Here is a 21796-nt window from a genome sequence, read left to right as displayed (position 1 = left end):
CTATATACGTTGATGGAGAGTCGACCGGCTTGGATCAAGTACTACGCTGGAAAGCTGGCTCCTGAGAGCCACCTGTATCCTTCCTATTTGAGTTCTTGTGTTTACCTGTCTTACTTTATAGCGAGCATGTGTATCTGGTTTGTATAACGTGAAATACCTGATTTTTCTGCTATATGTTTGGTACCTCATTGGGCGTAAGCTCACCCCCTCCTCGTTATCTTTGTTTTCCTTACTGGAACCTCTTTTGGAAATCATGATTTTGAGAAGCGAGTTGAGCTAGTTAGAAAATCTTTTGTTCTTTTGTATAGCTCCTCGAGAATGAGCAAACCCTAAATGTATTTCGTTTCACTGGTTCCATTTGAATTGTAAACCTAGTGACATGTATATATGAAAGCGTTTTCCCCATGTTTAAGCTTGGCGGTCTTCAATCGCTCATTTATTTTGGGTCCTCTCGCGTAATATCGGATTTGTGTGATTCGACTCCGTAATCCTGGCGAGAGCTGGGCAGGCGGTCCGCTGAACCCTTTGTTTCGCCTTAGGGTGAGGTGGGGCTGTCACATATAATCCATGCAAGAGTATGCACATTCTGCAGCCTGCAGCTGTCGTGTGATAATGTGAGAAGCAAACCCACTGCAGCTGTCGTGTAATTGGCCACCTTTTTAGTTAGTACACTAGAGGTACTTGCAAAGCATAGCTTGGCCCCTAGAAATATAATCAAGCACATAACATCAAATTATTTTGGCACATGATAAATCAATAGAAATATAGGAGAAAATTGGACCTCAAAACAATTAAAATTAACAAATGTTATTTGAACTCTCATTTTTGTTAATCATATTTTCACTATTATTTTTATCATATAGTTTTTATTTATTGTAGGAATACAATTAATAAAATATGGAGTATAAATAAAATTTCCCTCAAAATTTGTTGTGAAGAGAAATTCCATCTATGAAGTTAATACCCCTATTTATTGTGATTTGAATAAAGATTTTTGAACTATTATTATGATAATACCCAAAAAAAAGAGAAAATCAATACACTACAAGTGCATTGCTGTATTAATTAGCAGCATAGTCTTAGTTGTAACTAAATCAAAAGCAATCATAATGCTTCCAGTTTTTTAATAATGAGAAAAAGTTTAGAAAGCCACTAAGACATGTCACAATCTTCAACATCAATATAACTTACTTTAAAGTTTCACATTTTTCTTTCTTTATTTATTTAAATCCCGTTTAAAGGTGACAACATTATCCTGCAGCTCCAGAATATAAATAGCAAGGTTAGATAAAAAATATGAATTGCTACGTTTCCAGATCTACATATACAAATTAGAATTGAACCATTTTTTTTATTGCAAAAACATCTTCCTAATCAAAATTGAATTTTCTAATAATTTTTAATTTTGACTTCTACCACCAACTACAATTTTTATATGCCAACCCAATTGATACTACATAACCTGAATAATTAAAAAAAATAAAAATTAACGTTAGTTTAAATATATACAAAATCTTATAGAATACAGAAGTAGAAGAATGCCTAACTAGATTTATCTTGGTGGAAGCATCACATGATATATCTTTTCTCTTTAAAAAATACACAAAATTGTAGATAATTACAAAATGTAACCAAAAAACAAAGAAAAAGAAAAAAAAATGTGAAGTAAGAAATCAAATCGTGGGAGGAGATAAGAAAAGAAAGAATTATTGTTCTATTCTTCATAGAAAATGATCATTGGTATAAAATGAATTTTAAGATCTTTTTACATATTTTAATATTTCACCTTTTATCCATGAAAATTACCAAATAATAGCATCATCCTATAAATTTAACAAACAAATGCCAGTTGACTATAACATTATGATCGAAGAATAGAGCAAATATGAAAGATTAGACATGAAGAAAAAAAAGGAAGAAAAGAAAATGTAAAATGGGATAAAAAAATAATAAAAACTTCTCTTTGTTAAGTAGCTAATCATCTCGACGAAAAAAAAAGAACATGGCAACAATTTTAGTTAGATTAGTTTTAAAAAATAAAAAATAATAGCACTTACCGCAAGAAGAAGAAGAAGCGACATAGTTGATTTTCTGAAGGAGAAAAAATATTTTAATTATTTTGGCCCAATTGAATCAAAAAAGGGAAGGAAAAATTTAGCTAAAATGACCAAGAATCCACTTGTCAAAAATATGTGCAATACATGTGTAAAAAAGATGGGGTGCTATAGTAACTTGGCTCAGAGAAAAAACATTTTAATTATTTTGGCCCAATTGAATCAAAAAGGGGAAGGAAAAGTTTAGCTAAAATGACCAAGAATCCACTTGTCAAAAATATATGCAATACATGTGTCAAAAAGATGGGGTGCTATAGTAACTTGGCTTTTTTCTTATATAATAGGTAGATACTAATACAATCATGGATCAACTATGTAGTAGAAATAAACAGAATTTAACCATTCTGTTGGCCTTGTTTGGATTGTGATTTTTAGTAAAAAAAAAATTATGTTTTCTGTGAATATATTTTTTATTATTTTTTTTTACCTCATATACATCAAATTTTTACATTACATTTTTTTATTAAAAAAACTCCTAAAAATAGCAATCCCATTTCACAGGTTATGATTTTTGAACTTGAACAAATTATAGAAACGTTGTTTTGCAATTTGAGAGAAAAGGAGCATTCATATAATAATTTAAGCGTAATAGCAAGTGCTTCAAAAAATCCCACATGTATGTGCTTAAAAAATTCTCGTGTTGGGCTATGTTTTCTCAGTTTTGGGGATAAAAGTCAAATTGATTTTGTTGGTGAGGGCTAACATTCATTTAGTTTTGACAGGCCTTCTATTTAAGTTGTAATTGGCATGTCCTTTATCTGAATAAATATTCTCGTGAGAGGGTAGACTGTCCTTGACATGGAGAGTGGAGACTTGTGGAAAGAGTTAGGCCAACATTTTTGTTGGATTTGGATGGAATTCTAGATTCTAGTGTTGTGGCCCACATTTGCATACCGGTGAAGATAGGAGAATCCAACAAATGTCTTCAATTATTATTATGTTTTTATCATAACACGAGAAATTGTTTGTACAATTACATTTTATTTGCTTGTCCATGCAAGTAGATTAGATCTCGCAAAAAGTTGTTTATTTGCATCAGAAACACAATTTTTAACATGTTTTTTTTTTATTTTTTTAATTATCTTTTTATCTCACATACATCATATCATAAAAAATATTACAATAATTATTTCAACTAATTTCTTATCAAAACACTATTTATATTTTGTAACTAGCAATGGTGTAATAATGCAACTACGTGAGTAGTTACACTTCGATTTGTTTTACCGAACAACACCAGCTTAGTTGTTTTGGACAATGGTTAATTGAAGTTATGTACTTGTCGCAATTCGAAAGCTAAAACTAATACTATGTCAATTTTTTAAACTTTTTAAATTTTTTAAAAAATTTTTAGGCGTAAATAGAAATGATCGAATTCAATACTTCTCACTTACACCCTTTAACTACAATAGATCTTTTGTCTCACTTATGTCACTTTCTATCTCACTTTTTATTATATTGATATTTTTCCTTCATAAACATCATATTTTTAATTCTTTTTTACTCGATTAATAGTGATTGAATCTTGAGAACATAGAGTGAAACAGAAGATCTGTTGCGCTACTTCCCTCAGTGCTATATCAATTACATGTAACTCGAAACAACGAAACATTTCGGTTCTCAATCTCAATCCAAGTTTACATGGTCTAACTAGGGAACGCCCTTTGATGCCCTTCCCCTTCTAATCAGCTACCTTTAGTACATGTTAACAATTATTTAGCACCCACCTAGTGGGAAATATATCAACCAACCATTCGACCTTTTTCCCTTTTTGGAGGGACCATTCTACTATCAACATATTATTGTGTTACCACTCGAAAGAGTTTAACATGTCACTTCCTGTAGTTTACAACTTTATTTACTTCAAACTCACTTTTTTTTTTTTGGTAATTTCATCATATCTTTATTTGTAGGTGTAAATTCCATGTGTTTCCCCTATGTTCTTCGAGGAAAAGAGGCAGTCAATTTGATGAGTGAGGCACAATATTCACTTTCTTTTTATATATTACTTTTACAAACCTTCCCATCATCTATTTTATGTACAAAGAGAAAGGAGGGGGTTAGTATAAACTTCTTTGTGTCATTTTATGTTCTTTCTAAATTACCCTTGAAAACTATCCACTCCCAAGTTTCAATATATCTTTCCTCCAATTAATATGTATTTCTTATTATTTTATTTTTCAACTTATTTAATATACCTTAACTTTTATTAGCAATTATCAATTGTGATTATGAATTACTACCAAATAATTATTTATTTTTACATTTTATTTTAGTGAATTTTCTGTATGTTTACTATTATAATTTCTCTTGAAAATAATTTTCGATATTTTCAAAAAATTTGACACAAATTTCTTTCATCAGTTACACACATTCGCGTTTGACTTAAACGCTGAGCGTCCATAAATTGTCATGGCCAAAATTCGTAATGCATTGGTAGGCGTGAGTTTTAATTTTCGCCAGCTCTGGTCCGCATTTAACTCCAAATATTACAGAGTATAACCCGCATCGAAATTCGAAAGCCCACAAAATAAGACAGCACCTGTTGTAGTCAACACTCAGCAGTTCCCTCGTAAAATTACGTAGGACTCAAGAATTGCCTCTACTTTTGTGCATAATATGAAAAATTTACCAAACGACTTCAGTTACAGCCTATAGGTTCGTTTTCCAGCAAAATTTTTACTTCTGTTTTGGATGCACTAAATAAGAAACCACGAAGTTATACTACTAATAATAATTTGTTTGCATAAAAAAGTCGATAGAGTTTTTGAACTTCAACTCCCAATTCCCCAAACTTAGATGGCATCTCAACTTTTCAGCTTCAAGTTAACCAGGGTATCATTTTGTTTTTCTTTTTCCTGAAATGGTTAGCACAAATCTCAAATGATTTTGCGACCCATATTCCAAAACATTATGGTAAATGCAATGACTAATCAATTGAATTCAGTTTCACTCGAATATACTGCATTAATACCCAAATTAAAGTAGGTTCTCCGAAAAAAGAAGCTCCATGTCCTGCATGCATGAGTCTATACTTCGTATTTGCATCTCAACCAACATAGTAGGTCATTTAGGTATTGGTTCCTGCAGTCGTGGTTAAACCTACTCATATACAAAGCAGTTGACTGGTTCTTTTATTAATAGATTAGCAAGCGATTTGCTACAGGTTTGGTGGACCAAAGATAATTGAACATGAATTTTCTACGACTGCAGAAGTATCCTAATGTGAAAGCTAAACTAATCTCATTTGTCCCAAAAGGTGATCCATTTTAGTTGTAGTAGTAGTTGAATTCCAACTTCCACATGATATTCAAAGTGGGGCTTTCGGCAGCATGTTTGGCCTCCTCTGAAATCAAAGCCTTTCTGGGATCCCAATACTAAATGGAAACACAAAGTTTGACATTCAACTAGAAGTTAGAGCTGGGACCGTCAGGTCCGTCTGGTGGTTGGCGCCTCTTCCTCGGGACCGTCAGGTCCTGGGGTCGAACCTCCGCAGCAACATCGGCTTCTCCGTGCATCTAACGTGCTAGGTCTGGTTGGGGCGCTGGGCCGGGCCGAAGTGGGATTAGTCGGGCCGCCTTTACGGACTTGACCCGGACACCCACTCCGTCGACAAAAAAAAAAAAAAAAAAAAAAGCTAGAAGTTAGAGCTGAGAACTAGAATTTCTATACAAGAAACTAAAAATGTAATACAGTAATAAGCACTAATTAGACAAAGGGTTGGCTCACTGGCGTCTCCCCGGCAGACAACGGGGGACTCCTGTATGGCAAAATTGGAACAAAATTGAAAATGTAATTAAAAGTGGTAGGGTGTAACAAACATAAGTGCGTACATTTGTATTATAAATTAAGTGTAATTTAAATCAACTAACGAGTACCACCTGAGTTGCATTCACGTTATAGATTAGGTGTAATTTAGATGTACTATTAAGTGTTTCAAGTGGGGTCGCTAACGAATCGAACTGCTCGTGAGCGGCTCGAGTCAAAACTCAATTTGAGATCGAACTAGTCAAATTAAATTCGAATTTAAAAATACTAAACTCGTTAGTTCTCGAGTTGGATCGATTATATATTTATTTTTATTTTAATAGTAAAATTACATATATATTCCTAATAATTTATTATTTTTTAAGAAAAAATATTATTTTATTTATTTATTTATAAAAGAAAAACAATTATTTTTATTTTTTTAAACTTGAGCTCGAGATTTAGATTGATAGTTTGTCAAGTTCGAGATCAAATTCGAGTTTTATAAAATTAAATCGAGATTCGACTCGATTAGCCAGGTTTGCATCCCCAGTCACAGGAGCATATGTGAGAAAAAAAAATTGTAGACAAATGGTGTGTAATTACGTGCTTTGTCAAGTGATTCCACATGCCCAAGTGAATATGGATTTGAGTGAACTTGATGTCTAAATAATCTCTTCACGGACCACTTATTTAGCTCAATCACTAAAGTATATCACGATAAGGTCACAACTCACAATCTTGTTTTTTGTACTGTTGGCATGATCAAGCTGCCTTGACCATTATAGATAGCAAACAATCAAATGCAAATACCTTTGCCTCCCGTAACTGACAAGAGAGCCATTTTTACTTTCGTACAAAATGAATTGTTAACTCTGAAAAACATCAAAGGAAAGTATTGTGATATATGTATATTGTTTTTCAGAATAGTAATAGAATTGCCACTCATTTTTCATGATAGCATACTGCATACTTGAACTGGTTTACCATAAACCGACATGAACATGTTCTAATTAGAGAGGTCAAGTGCAACTTGCAACCTTCAAAGAAAGCAACCTTATCCTTAGTTGTTAAGAATGCCTCGCCCAAAGGCAGATGAACTCCTTTTTAATTGATTACTTCACTTTCGAAACCTTCAAATAAACATATCTTTACAAGGAGAGGTCCCATGTTTAGTAAGTACCTATTATTCTGATAAGACCATATATGATGCAGTTGGGCATTAATTGATAAATTGCTGTGTCAACTAATTTGGTTTAAAGAGGTTTCCAGTACTAATGAGTAATGACTGATGAAGGGAAAGTCCTTCAACATGATTTGTTGTTTTTGATATTGATGTCCCATTTAAGCTATTTAAGGTCGTAAATGAATAAAAACTGTTGGTAGAGATGTAGTGATATTTATAGTTGAGCTTTAAGGTAAACTAAATTACTATCATGGATAAAAAGTAGAAGGTTTAGAATTTAGAACTTCGGCCTTATTTGGCAAGCAAATTTTTGGCCAAGTTTGTCTGCTACAAGTTTTTTAACAACTTTAACTACAGTAATTTCAAAAATTTTCCAAAAATTTTAAACTATATATTTCAAAATATTAAAAAATTTACACATTTAAAAAAAAATTTATACAACTTCTAGAGTAAACTACAGTAACATTTTAGATAAATATTCAAAAAACTCACTTGCCGAATGGGCTTTCGATTTTGGATATAATAAGACAACTAAGAAAAAGGTGCTTTAAAGAAGACAAGAAAAAGAAGATGCATGTCTACTCTTTTGGAAGAATGCAAATAAGCGAGTTAGAAAAGCATGATGTTTTATCACTTTTATGTAAATATTGGGAGAGACGTTTGTGTGTTGTGACATATGAACAAGAATTGAAGTGTCTTAAAGTTGAAAGGGAAGTATCGTAAGTGCCCCTTTTGAAACTATTACATCAATAATTTGACCTAAATGCTTTTTGGCTTTCCCAGAGACCACATTGAATTTAATAAAGGGAAAAGAAAGAAAGGCAGTGGATTGATTCCTCATTTTCCCCCTTGCAGATATGAACCAGGATTGTAATGTTATAATCCTCAGAGTTTGCTAAAATTTTGGACCTGGAAATTTACTCTGCCAAATAAAAAAGGAAAATTGGTTGTACACTACATTTTTGGCAAATAGCCATTTTACCCATAGTAAAAAAAAAAAAAAAAAAACCAGACAAATAGGCAAGAAAAGGGCTTGTTTTGCACTTGGTCCTACGTTCCATCCACAGCTATTGGCCATCAGTAGACGCCATGAAACTCCACTAAATATCATGCGCCACTCTTCCCCAAAACATTCTTTTATGGGTTCACGAAGAAAACAACGCAAAGAAACAAACTGAAAATTTGACGTCTGCGAGTCACGGGTGAGGGCTCAGTACAACCTACTACACCCCAAGACAACGATGGAATTCATTTGTTTTTGTCTTCGGGAATCTCGTTTGATGCGCAGATTAAACTGTTCATGCATTAGAGCTTGATTTTTTTTTTTTTTTGGAAGCAAACATTAGGGTTTTGTTTGATGATGTTTTCTGAAAGTTTTAACAATTTCTAGGTAAGAAGTGAACGACATGCGGCTTTCAGGCAGGGATTTAAAAAGCGCCCAAATGCGAGGCAGCTTCTACCATTTCATTTTCCGAGTAAGAATAAATCAGATGTGACCTTGGGCAATTTGTCTTTCTCGATTTTTATGTTTATTTTTATCCAACACTCTACTTGAAATCAGCTTGTGAAATTAAAATGTCTCCTCGTTTGGATGTAGTTTTTTTAAAGAATTTTTTTTTACATAAAGAATTTTCAATCGTCTTTTTATCTTATAAATATTAAAATCGTTACAATACATTTTTATACAGAAACTATTGAAAATAGCAATCCAAACAGGCTAACTCGGGTACAAAACATACGTTTGTGGTAGGCCATAGACGGTGACTGAGCCAAAAAAATCAGCTGCCTGAGAAAAGATTTTATCAAGTGAACAACTTTGCATTTTCTTAGTTAACAACTTGTGACTTGATGAACATCAATTCAATTAAAAATTTTATGGTCTCCTATCATAAGTTCGATCTGTCTCATCATTTGTTTGCTCTAACAAAGCCTAAAGCAAATACAGATGATGCCTAAAGAAAATTATTATTTAGACCAAATACAGATGATGTCTTTCTGATGCTTAGAAGGAAATTCGTACTCCTTGATACATGGCTTCTTGTGTTGCACATGACCTCAGTCACATGCACTCGTTGCTGTTGCTTCACTTTTTTTTTACTATTTTCCTGTCACAATGACTGCCTTCACCAAGTCAAAACTCAAAAGGTTGAGTTGGGCATTCCAATGGAGTCACTGATTCAAGTTATCCATTAAGGGCATGAAAAATAGAAGGGCAGAAAGATCCTATTTTGGTTCATAATTGCATGTATCAATATCTTTCTGGAGTGTGAAAAAAGAAGGGCAACTTCCCTCTTTGTTCACAACTGTTACAACCTCTTTCATCATTGCTCAGAGTTTTGCAGGATCTGGTAGTCACTCTAATGTCCATCCACTAACTATTCATGTCATCACATTATACAGCGTATCATTTACCAAGGACTAGTATATGATTTCCCTCTAGGTAAAAAAAAAAAAGGGTTAATTCTTGAACTAATCTTTTTATCCAAATAGTAATTCTATATCTTTTTCTTTTCTTCTTTTAACTGCGAATTCGAAGAGATGCAGTTTAAGAAGCGGGGAGGGAGAGAAAAAGAAAGCTCTAATTCCTGTGTAAACCTGTGTGAGTGGGCATCTCCAAGTTCCCACCTCTGTCTTTTTATTCTCTGTCGATGAGAATAAATGTAACGCAGGTTTGACCTTTTGCTACGAATAGATACAACTGTAATTATGCCTTCAACAGGTTTTGCGGCATGGCAACCACGTCCATAATGAAAAAGACCAAGAAATCATCAGCGACAAATACGCAATAGTTTTTGCTTGCATATGAAATTGCTGCTGAAAGCTTCCTGAGGAGGGAGGATGATTATATATGAAAATGCCTCCCATCCAAGCTGTCAAACGTCGTCGCCGGGTTAAACTTGACTTGTCCCCCGCTTTCTTCTCATTTTCTTCGTCAAATACTACAAACTTTTTAATCGCAGTCGGACTCGAACCCCTCAACACCAAATTGCATGTTACAACTTCTTGACTTCAAGGCACTGGACTGGACATCTCCCCTCTTCCTTTGGATCCGGTGTCTCTTTCATATTTCCCCATTACCTTTCTTTTTCATTCTAGTAGCCTTTTCACATGACATTATTGGTATCCTACCATAAATTCTTCTGAGCAGTAGTTATTAGGCCCTGCATTTTTTGTCATTCTCATGTAAGAAAATGAAGTCTATACGTGCATGCAACCTCCTCCTCTTTTTTTTTTTTTTTTTTTTTGAGGGTAATTCTGGCCACTTAAGCTGAAAAATGTTAGGCTATAATTGAGTTAAAGCTTTGTTTTTTAACTTTTACATGACTGATTAGATTATAGCAAGTTGAATGACCAAGAAGCTTGGAAAAGAAAAAGATCAAGAAAAGAATGTACGTGTTGGCAAAGATCCAAAACCGTACAAGGATCCAGCTTATCCATGCAAATTGCAGCAAACTAATATATTTATTCCCTTCTTCTCTTCCAGTCTTCAGATTTACACATGATGGTGGTTTCCAGATTGGCACCATGACAGATGACTCCAACCATCAGGGCGCTAAATTATACTACTAACTCTTTTCCTGATAAGCAAAAGAAGATCAGTCCTACTTTTTGCCTTTCCAGCACTGATACAAGCATGTTTACGTAACAAATTCCCCTCATGCAAGGAAATCCACTGTCCCAGCCTTTCTCGAAAAACACTTCAATTCGCTTATCAAAAATCCATCGTATGCTGTTGTCAAATAAATGAAGAATAACGTTCAGCTCCTATCAATCCAACCAGCAAAATAAACTTTGGAAACACCCCATATGGATCCATTGTCCCTGCCTATCACTATGCCAACAAAGTCAACAGGGCCATCACTACATTAGATGAAATCACAAAGCAACCACTAATTTACGCCTTTATCTTTTTCCCTACCATCCTTTTTTTCCCCTACCATCTAGACAAATTACAAAGAAAAAATCGTTCTGAATCCCCTTACATTTCATTAAATAAATTTTTTTCATCATTCACTTTTAAAATTGTAATTTTATATCCCTTACAAAATTAAGTTGATCCCAATTTAGATTTTTGACCACTATTACTTTGAATTCATCATACAACCCATGCATGATCATTTTTTTAGAGGTGAAAAGACTAGAATTTATTTATAGTTAAACAAATGATCAAATTCATACTTATTTTTATCTCTCAAAAAGTAGGATCTGATTCTTAGTTATTTAATTTTTTCTTAAAAAAAGTGAGATCAAATTCAATTCATATCTATTTTACCACTAAAAAAATGGAATCTGACTTTTTTGTACATAAAATATGACTGCATGTAGATCATGTGGTGATTTCAAACTAAAAAGTGGTTGAAAATTTAGGTTAGAATCAAAATTTATTAACTTAAATTTTGTAAGGAAGGTAAAATTAACAATTTTAAAAGTGAAGAATAAAAAAATTATAAATGTAGCGAAAACCATTCTTTAATCTTAAACCTCCCAACTACAAAGTCCAATGAAGCATTTCCAAAAAAAAAAAAAAAAGGCTCAATCAAAGAAATTCTACCCCACCTCAAAAAGAGAAAGTCACAAGCCAGCACCATTACTGCCATAATTAATTCATCTTTCCTTCTTCCCTGCAGTCCTCATCAATACCGTTTACTTCCCTTTCCAATTTTCCTTCCCTCGCGCCCTTTCCCGCCGCTAATCGCTCCACATTCCCTCCTCACACCTAGACACCGCCCACCAAAACCCCCACCAAAACACATCCGGGAACAATTTGCCAAAACTCCAGCACTTTCCCCCATGTCCAGACAAGTGCTCTTACATCATTACACACACTACACTCACTAAACCCACTCTCAGAAACACCATCATGTCCCCTCTTCCTCTCCCCCTCCTCCTCCTCCTCCTCCTCCTACTCCCCACCGTCTCCTTCTCCCTCTCCATTCCTTACCCCTATAGTAAGTAATCCCATCCATATCATCATTCACACACGCTCCCACACTTTTTGAGCTTAACCATTTTAACTAACAATCTTTTAACTGTCATAACTGACGTTGTTACATATTTTACTTCTAACGTAACAGATTTTTCCCTTCACATCGACTGTGGAGGACTGACGAACTCCACCGATGTCTTCGACACCACTTGGATTTCCGACCGGTACTACACCGGCGGAGCTACTGCGGTAGTTTCCGAGCCACTCCTCTTTACTCACCAGCAAGAAAAGACTCTCCGCTACTTCCCAATCTCATCCGGGAAAAAGAATTGTTATAGTGTTAAAGAAGTTCCTCCCGGAAAATACTTCCTCCGGACTTTCATCGCCTACGATAACTACAACGGCAAGTCTCATCCCCCCTCCTTCGACGTTGCCGTTGAAGGGACTTTGGTGTTTTCTTGGAGGTCTCCTTGGCCGGAGTCCATTTCGAGATACGGGGCCTACTCGGATCTTTTTGTCACCTTCTCGGATTCCGATGCTGACGTGTGTTTTTACAGTATTGCCACTGATTCTCCCGTCATTGCTTCTTTGGAGCTTATCCAAGTTGACACAGACGCTTACACTTTGGGCAATGGGAATGGCTTTAGTAATTCTTCAATCTTGGTGAATTACGGGAGGATTTCGTCCGGATCGGGTCAGTGGGGACCCGGGTTTTCAAACGACACTGACCGGTTCGGCCGGTCGTGGCAATCGGATGCTAAATTCTTGCCTAGACGTGGAAAGATTAGAGCAATTTCCGCGATAAGAGATGTCATCAACGTTGAGAAAGAACCGAACTTTTTTCCCTTGAAATTGTACCAGACAGCTACAATTTTGGTAGGAGGGGATGGAAAATCCGGGGATTATCTGGGGTATGAATTGCCTGTGGACGCGAAATTGGATTACTTGTTATGGTTTCATTTTGCCGAGATTGATGTTAGTGTAACTAAAGCAGGACAAAGAGTTTTTGACATTTTTGTGAATGATGTGAATATTAGTAGAGTGGATATTTTTAAGAGTGTTGGGAGTTTTGCTGCTTATGATTGGAGCTATGTGGTCAAGAATTTGACAAATACAATGTTGAGTATTAAGCTTGTTCCAGTCGTCGGTTCGCCTACAATTTGCGGGGTTGAGAATTATGCTATTGTTCCAGCTGATCTTAAGACTCTTCCTGACCAGGGTATGTCGAAATTCATGCCTATTTGCATTTTCCTTCTTCGTTTTGAATATCTGTTGACCTCTGCAGTTGCTTAGCTAATTGTTAGTGGAGTTCTTGGTTCCTCATATCTGTTGACCTCTATAGTTGTTTATGTAATTTTTAGGGAATGTAGAATATGAACTTTGTTGCTTTGGATTTAGGAAAATGATTGCAATCTTCTAAATGTAGGCATCAGAAACAATAGGAAAGTTGGCATTTTCACATCGATGTTAGTGGGCCAGAAATTGATGGATTCGGTGTATCATTGGCATCGGTTTTTATTACTATATCATAGTGTTCTTGTGGTTTGAAAATTAGGAGAAGTGAGACTTCAAAATTATATTTAGATATTTTGTATCTTTGACCCGGTAGAATTAATTTGCATTTGACTTGAAAAGTTGTTGGGATTTTCTCTGCAGCTACTGCTATGCGTGCATTAAAGGAGTCCCTTCGAGTTCCAGACAGGATGGGTTGGAATGGAGATCCATGTGCCCCTACTACATGGGATGCATGGGAGGGGGTGGCATGTCATACATTAAAGGATGAGTCTGCGCTGGTGGTGTCCCAAATGTAAGTTCATTTTTATTGTGTAAGCAGTGTTAGTCAGTCTTAAGCATAATGCTTATATAATCAAAATATGGTCTATGAGTTAAGAGTGTGGTTGTTAAATTTGTGAAACATTTTTATTTTTCCAGCTTCAGGGGTTAATTAGAAACTAATCAATTGGTAATTTCTCTCTGCATTGGAATGTATGTCATTAACAGGGGTTGTGAACTTAAGGCAAAGTTTTCCATGTTGTAATTTAACTTTCTTGCTATTGATTTTGTCATGTACTGTCTATAACTTTCAATGCCTAAGTAGAACACTAGAAAGAGCCATTGAATTAACTCTTAAGGAGGAAATGCACTTGACTTACAAGATACTTTTCCACTATAAGAAAAAAAGAAATAAAAGGCTTTTGAGCTAACTTTAATTACGACAATGTACTTCTTTAAATACTAAGCAGAATTTCTAGTCAAGTTTAAATACTGATAGACAATCCTCCAAGGATAGCATGCTGTAGATGGTTCTTATCCCATCTCTTCACACAATGTACTTGGGAGCATGTCTGTGGTTTGAGCTGCTTCCTGTTGTTGCTTTTCCTCCTTGGTTTCAAGTGGCAGCAGGCAACACATAACTGGTGGGTTAGCAGTATCATTGTGTCTCATGGTGACCTCAGCCATGCTTTAGTAGCTAGCTGGGATGCTTGACCATATTCTAAAAATCAGCAATTGATGAATTCATGACATCAAATAATTGACTTTGTATCATTATCTTATACCCAATCATTTAAAGTAAGTCCAAATGGCTGTTACTGATCTTCAAATGTTGACTTTGTGGATTTTATCACTTGTGGTGCTTTCTTTACTAGGACTAGCTTTAGTGCTTTAAAGGGGTTTAGTTAATTTTGGGCATGCATTCTTCTTTTGTGGAGATTTACTTATCCATGTGGTTGGAGGAATGTTAATTCAATGAATAAAAATTCATTTGTGTTCAAGAACAAAGATTTTCATGGTGAAGTAGGGTTAACTTTTCTTCTTGTGGATTATATCTCAGTTGAACTCTCTTTTCTTGTTTTGGTTTTCAGAGATCTTGGAGGCCATGGCTTGAAGGGCTATATTAGCGATCAGATTTCTCTCCTATCAAATTTGGTGAGCTTGTGCGTATCACATTTTTGCGCTTTACTGCATGTACACATTTGAAAAATATTGTATCACCTGCAAACACATGGAATAACATTTTCTGGATGCATAGTTTCTTTCGGCCTTTTTGTGTTTTGGTTTTAATATCATTCTTATCATCTTCAAAGTGAATTTCGTATCAATTCATGGTCTTCTATCATTCCTTTGCTTGCTGGTGTCTATACCAGTATGGCTTACATTTCCTTGAAGAAGCTACTTGAAAATGACTTTCTTTTGGTGGCATCCCAATCAGTTCTATTTTAAGTGATAATCTTTCCTCATGTACAGTTCCAGTCAATTTTCTCTTTTCATGTTTATCAACTATGCATAACGTCCTCAATTGGGCAAAAATATTTCCTCTCAATTCATTTTTTCATCCATTTGTGTTGGGAGTAGATATAAGCTGTATTCTTGAGAGAGTAAGTTTCGTCATCATAAGGATTGCTCTTGCATGACAGAATGCAAATACAAGCTGAGAACAAAGCCACTTTTTTTTTAACTTCATGTCTGTCTTTAGTTGGTTTTTTGCTGGAGTCTACCAAATATTGATTCTTATATGCTAGGATTTACCAAACGGACACATCTTTTCGACATGCAGGAATTTAAGTGCTAACTCTTTGGGTGGAGGTTTGCCAGAAGGATTGGGTCAAAAGTCTCTTGCGAAGCTGTAAGATTACATATTCTGATCCTGGTTTTAAAAATATGGCTACAGTGAATATGATTGAATTGAAACTCCAACCAATGTGCAATGTTTTGCTACTTGACCATGCTTTATTACAAGAGTTGCACTTAAGTGAAATTATATGACTTGCATATTAGATTTTTAAAGTGCATGAACGCTAAAAAGTTTTATCTCATGTCTTTAACGGTTTTTTCATTAATTCTCAAAGGTGGAATGACAATATGCTAGAAGTCAACTAATATTGATCAGAATGAAATCTGAGTATCTACTGGACATAATTGCTTTTGTTGTTATGTTGTTGATGCAGGGATCTATCAGACAACAAGTTCACGGGGTCCATACCTGATAGTCTAACTTCTTCTAATTTGCAACTTGTGTAAGTTGTCTGTCTTTTCATGTATGTTCTTGCACGAATAGTTAAACCCTGTCCTGTTTGAAAATGGATGTACATCTTTTATTGGGGTCACATACCCAGGAAAATTTAGGAAAAATTAGTGTAGCTTAAAGAAGGAAGTTTGAAATAACTGTTGCTACATTATCAATTCTTTTGAATTTATAGTGAAAGTGGTATTGTTTTTGGAACATTAGCTTTGTTTTGTTTTCTTTGGCAAATGGAAAATTAAGTAAAACTAGTGCCTACCATTTACCAGGAGTAGTTTTTCAGCCGCTAAAAAGAAAAAACTAAATCAGTATTGGAACAGCGGAAGTTCTCTTTGGAATAGCTTTTAGCATCTTTTTGGCTTATGGATCAGTTTACATGAATTGGCAACGCAATCAGATAGCCACATTCATCTTCCTCGTCAATTTCAAGCCTAATCCTTTCACTTTTAGAGGTTACAAGGCCATTATATCCACTTTTACCTGTTTCTGGATAACCCACTTGACTTTGTTAGAATAGTGGAGACCTTTGTACTGTTGTTAGGAAAGCTATGGCTTTATGTGAAATCAGTTTACACGTCAATTATGAGATATTATGTACAGTCTGATCTTAATTTTCTAATGTTATGCATTTCTTCGCAGGCTTTTGAATGATAATCAGCTGGATGGCAGAGTGCCAGAGGAACTTTATTCGATTGGCGTTCATGGTGGAGCTATTGAGTATGCCTATTCTAATCCTCTGGCTAATCTTTCTGCATGAAACAACTACTCACACACACACACTCATGGCAACACGTGTACATATGTGGTCATATGTACATTTTTTTACATATCTATATTTGTTTCTATGTAATTCAAGTGCTGAGTCTATGTGAACCCCATTTTGTTTAGCTATGGTATATGCATTTTAAAGGCCCGCAATTGGGTAAATTGAACCTGCAATGTGGCTCCTTGCACAGTTTTCCACCACCAATGTGAACTTGGTGCCATTTGGATGGCATTTGGTTCATATTATCTTACCACTAAGCCTATCACACAATCATAAGCACATGCTCTGCTCAAGGCTTGGCGTATTTGGTGGTTGCTTTGTCTAGAGATCCTTTCATACAAAAGACCTAATTAATTGCCTTCCGTTGCTGTTCTTTCACATTCTTCAAAATGCTTCCAGAACTGACCCTTTGTTTATATATCTGCGCTGCTGCAATGGGTCTCTCTTTCTCTTTTGTTGCTCGATAGATTTCCTTTTAGCATCCTTGATCAGCCATGGAATGCATTAGAATTCGAATTGATTAGATAAGGTATTACAGATACGTTATGCTGCAGGGAATAATTTTATGTTGGCTTAGTTGAACCACAGCGTACTGATAATTTAGGGGTAAGACATCTTAAAAACATTATTTACTTAAAAGTTCAATTGGGCCAATAGAAGTTATTTTGGATGGTAGGGACCTGAGCGTGTGTTAAACACTGAGCACATTCCCCCACTTGAGAAACACTGATGGAAGCTATGTGATGCTTATGCTAAAGGGCACGAGGTACTGGAAGCATGATGACTGATATAAGCTTTACAGAAGAGTAATACTGCAGATAGAGATTTTATCCTCTCATAAGTGATTCACCAAAATTTTCCAAATCTCATCTGCTTTGTTGCACCCTCAATACGACTATTTTCAGAGCAACAGTTTTCTTATTCTTTATGTTGCTTAAGATTCACTTTCCTCTGATTATGAGAATGGAATTTGGGACAAGGAGTGAATGTTTGAGTATTTACTTCGAAATTTTAACTCACCAGCATAGACAAATATGGAGTTGAATTTCAGTCCAAAATGATAATTAACCTAGTTATTTGGATGAATAAAACTTGCAGGATTTGTTATCTATGGTTGGACATGTTTTAGCAGATGTTGAAATCGTAAAACAAAACAAAAAACCTGTTACAGTTTAAGCTAGAATATTACTTGTTATGAGTCATGGTGTTCCTTAAGAGCATCTCCTGTTCTTAAGCTCTCCATAGTTATATTATGATCAAAACTCGTCATTAGATTGGGAACTGATTATGTTAATCATGAGGCATATGAAATGTAAAACTCATGGCAAGGAAGTCAAATTCAAAGTTAAAACAGAATGAGCTGTCTGAAGAAAGACTGATAACGAACGAGGTGCAAATTAGGTCAAGTTTCATCATTCAGGTGAAGCCATTCAATTCTTGGTGGGAAAGGCTGACTTTGTTACAATTTCTTTCTATTTTTGCAATTCATTGTCACTTAATTCCGAAGCTTAAGTCATTCATCTCAAATTGAGGCTTTGACAAAGTTCTATCGAGCTGAGCGTAGGATACATCAGACAACATTTTCAAGGACCTATGGTGATAACAATTCTGAAGATCTTGTGTTTAATGCCTATCGTCCTGGTCTTTTATAATTAGGCTATTGAACTCTAGCCTGGCACGGAAAAATTTTCTTGCGAATCGAGATTCCTGTAACTTAGCAGATGTTCTAAATTAGGGAACAATCTGCTGTTGGATAACACAAGCTGGGGAAGTTCCACTGTTATTTTGAAGATGTATCACATGTTCATTGAATCTTGTTACTAATAATTGCTAATCCTATTTGTTATGTTTTGGATTATTTTGCTTATCTTTGGCTTATCATGGAATTTATCTGTATTTCAGTCTCTCTGGTAACAAGGGGTTATGTGGTGTACCTCCCCTGCGTGATTGTCCTTTATTCTGGGGAAAGGATGGCTTATCTACTGGTGGTAAAGTTGCTATTGGTCTATCATGTCTTTTTGTCTTTTGCATGTTGCTGCTTGCGATACACATGTGCATCAAGAGACGGCGCAATGACTATGATTTTGGTTTACCGCACGAGTTGATGTGTAAGTAATTCTTACAAAATTTTGCTTCTGGTTTCTTCTAATGTTTGTTGTTCCTTTGCATTTGAATATTGTTGATTTACCCATTATTACATTTTAAGCAATGGATTGGAAATTTGGCAGGCTAATAGCCTTTTGAAAACGTGCTTCATCATCTACTCATGTCTTATGACCCGGTGAAATTAAACTTCTAGAGAAAGGTTAATCTATTTGATGTTCGTTTGATCTATCTTCTGCGGTAACACTCTCTTTTGACGGCCTTCAATGCCTACTCTCTGGCTGAAATTCATTAAAAGAACATTATTCGTCTTGCATTGAATTCATCACATGATGCTCATCGTAACATTTTCTTAAGAAAAAAGGTGATCTGTCCTTGATAGACTCTTTACTTCAGTGAGCTTGGAGTTTCAGAACAACTAGTGTGGTTGTACCTCTGTGTGGATACATAGTTAGTTGTAAATTGTGTCACCTGATAACGTGTATATCTCCAGATTTTACCCAACATTACGGTTGGTCTGCCTTCAACCTCGAAGCCTTCTTTTCCTCCAGTTAATTTACATCAATCTGCTGCACACTTTCTGAAATCATGTGTATTTAATATCGAGTTCAAGATTCACACCTTTTAAATTACGATAGTCCTGTTCCTGAACTTGCTAAACATCGGATTTTATACTCTGATTTATGTTGTTATTTCAATGCTTTTCCTTTTCCAGCATTGGCTGCAAAAAGAAACAGGTATCAAAGGCAGAAATCTTTGATGGCTCTTGAAATGGAGAGCCAACACGCCAAAGGATTCATACCAACTTACAGCTCAAATTGACAGAGCATTTTCACGAGTAGTGTAGTGGAACATTAGGATTTAGACAGACCACAGCTTGCCAAGAGGGCAAACGGAGGGGACCTCAGCTGTGTCGACACAGTGGGCGGAGACCGGCGGATATGATACGTGTTGACATGCAAATGGCTTGGCAAAGATGTGACTTGTTTTGGCTTTTTCTCAACAATTTGTATTGAAATGGGGTCCTGGAAAACCACATGGTTTTGTAGAGTGCAATGTATCTTCATTTATTCATTTGATCAGAGCCCCCTAAAATCCCCCCTAAAAGAGAGAACATAGATAAAAGAAGAAGACAGACAGACAGCGAGTGAGATAGAGCAAATGCCCCCGATGTATTATACCCAATTTTCGGCATTTGAAGAAACATATTATGTGAATTCAGATTGTAGATAAAAACCATTTATTCTTTTCTTGGCGGTCCCATCACCCCATTTGCTGCATTATTTGCTTCATCTGGTCCCTCCCTCAATGCGTACATCGTCGTTGTGGGCTACAACATTTACTGCAGGCTTGATGCATTTCTCCGATGACAGGCTCCAAATTTGTCCAATAATTCATCCCAGTTTTGTCTCTATGCTTCTTGAGTCACGAGTATATATAGCAATTTATTAGTTTTTTTTTTTTTGGGTGGTTCACGGAAAATTGACAACTCATCAAACAAATTGATTTTCAGCTCAGAAGCCAATAAGAACACAAGCAACAGTGACTAGGTACTCTCCTTCACATCCCGGTGTTGCCAGATTTGAGTTGTATTTGGACCACAAAGCTATGGCATATTCGGGTGCCACCATACACGAATGGCAAGGGAAATGAAGGAAACTGTGATGCTTGGACATATATATATGTATCTTCATTCTATGTCGTCTTCATCAACCCTTGTATGGAGGGCCCTAGTGAAATTTGACAACCATTTCTGCCACATTTCATTGACTTGGACTTCAGAGAAGGAAATTCTTAAATTTAGGGAAATTAATTAATTTCCAATTGATCGAGAAGAAAGTAAAAGGTGCCATAACTTTGCTTTGCATCGTTTCCATTGAAATGTGGGAAAGAAGATCACGTAGAGCTTAGCGTGAGAATCCATCATCTCTATCACAAAATTCAGAAACCAATTTCACCTAACAGACGAAGAATTAAAAATGGAGAAGACTTAAATTGATTAACATTGCAAAAGCTTGACGGTGAAGCGGAGTCAGAAGCTTACAAAGTCAATAAAATGAGGAATATTTAGAAACCTAACAGTACTTGTAATGAGAGGGAGGGAGAGAATTCTAGCTTACAAAGTAAAGTCTTATTAGTTAAATTGCATGCCAATGTTTGGAATCAACTCTGCCTAACCAGACCGAACGTTTGGAATCAGTCTGGTTTCACATTTGATACTGCTGAAATGTCAAAAACCATACAAGAACTTTGCAGACAGAGCGCATCGTATCGCAAAGACTTGGAATAAAACAGCTACGTACTACTTTTCGGCTTAGATGAATTGGAATATATGTCTCGATATAGACAGATTTAGATCAGAAGTTACGTACCAATGCTAAAACACTACTGCTCGTTCCACATGCAATGATACAAAGATCCTAATGATGATTTTTTTTACCAGGTTCTTCAGTCGCGCGCAATGATTCAGGACCATTTCTCATGAACTTCAGATATATTATATGGGGCAGAAACGGTTCACTTGATCTCAATTGCCTTTTTAATTGGTGACCACAATTATAATTAATGATGATTTAGGTCTAAATGTGATGTGGGTTGGAAAAATTTCAAGATCGATGAACATTGGATGTTTTTGTCACTTATTGAGTAACTTTCAGGTCTCAACCCATTTCCTCAGTTTGTCTTCTTTCTCATGTGCACCTTTCTTTCTTTCTTTCTTTCTTTCTTTCATTCAAAGAAGAAGACTTGGTCATTGGAGAGAGGACAGTTTAGATAGAATTAAGATGAGAGAACACTACACTACTGTTTCACGGATTAAGACTCGACCCAACCATTTCTCTATTTATGGCTCCTTGTGATAATTCCACGACTCTAGTCACATTCATTACTTAACTTTGAGTTTTGACTCCACCATGCACATAAAATATATAGC

General features: G+C 35.6%; 1 protein-coding gene across 1 annotated transcript; it reads left to right on the top strand.

Moving 5' to 3' along the window:
• Window positions 1-11742: 11742 nt before the first annotated feature.
• LOC113716767 (receptor-like protein 4) lies at window positions 11743-20115 on the top strand. Its single transcript, XM_027241202.2, has 9 exons — window positions 11743-11996; window positions 12123-13193; window positions 13631-13781; window positions 14839-14910; window positions 15531-15599; window positions 15922-15990; window positions 16635-16712; window positions 18664-18869; window positions 19580-20115. The coding sequence occupies exons 1-9, from the start codon at window positions 11909-11911 to the stop codon at window positions 19684-19686; spliced, it is 1911 nt and encodes a 636-aa protein (XP_027097003.1). The 5' UTR covers window positions 11743-11908; the 3' UTR covers window positions 19687-20115.
• Window positions 20116-21796: the final 1681 nt, after the last annotated feature.

Source organism: Coffea arabica, chromosome 11e (genome assembly GCF_036785885.1).
Source record: "Coffea arabica cultivar ET-39 chromosome 11e, Coffea Arabica ET-39 HiFi, whole genome shotgun sequence".
NCBI classification, from domain to species: Eukaryota; Viridiplantae; Streptophyta; class Magnoliopsida; order Gentianales; family Rubiaceae; genus Coffea; species Coffea arabica.
This window is presented reverse-complemented; position numbering and strand designations above follow the sequence as displayed.

Excerpts from the sequence above, each read along its gene's own strand:
- LOC113716767 (XM_027241202.2), top strand. The coding sequence starts at position 11,909 with ATGTCCCCTCTTCCTCTCCCCCTCCTCCTCCTCCTCCTCCTCCTACTC. Across the intron at positions 14,911-15,530 it reads CTATCAAATTTGGTGAGCTT|GAATTTAAGTGCTAACTCTT; the intron begins GTGCGTATCACA and ends TTCGACATGCAG. Across the intron at positions 18,870-19,579 it reads TTTACCGCACGAGTTGATGT|CATTGGCTGCAAAAAGAAAC; the intron begins GTAAGTAATTCT and ends TTCCTTTTCCAG.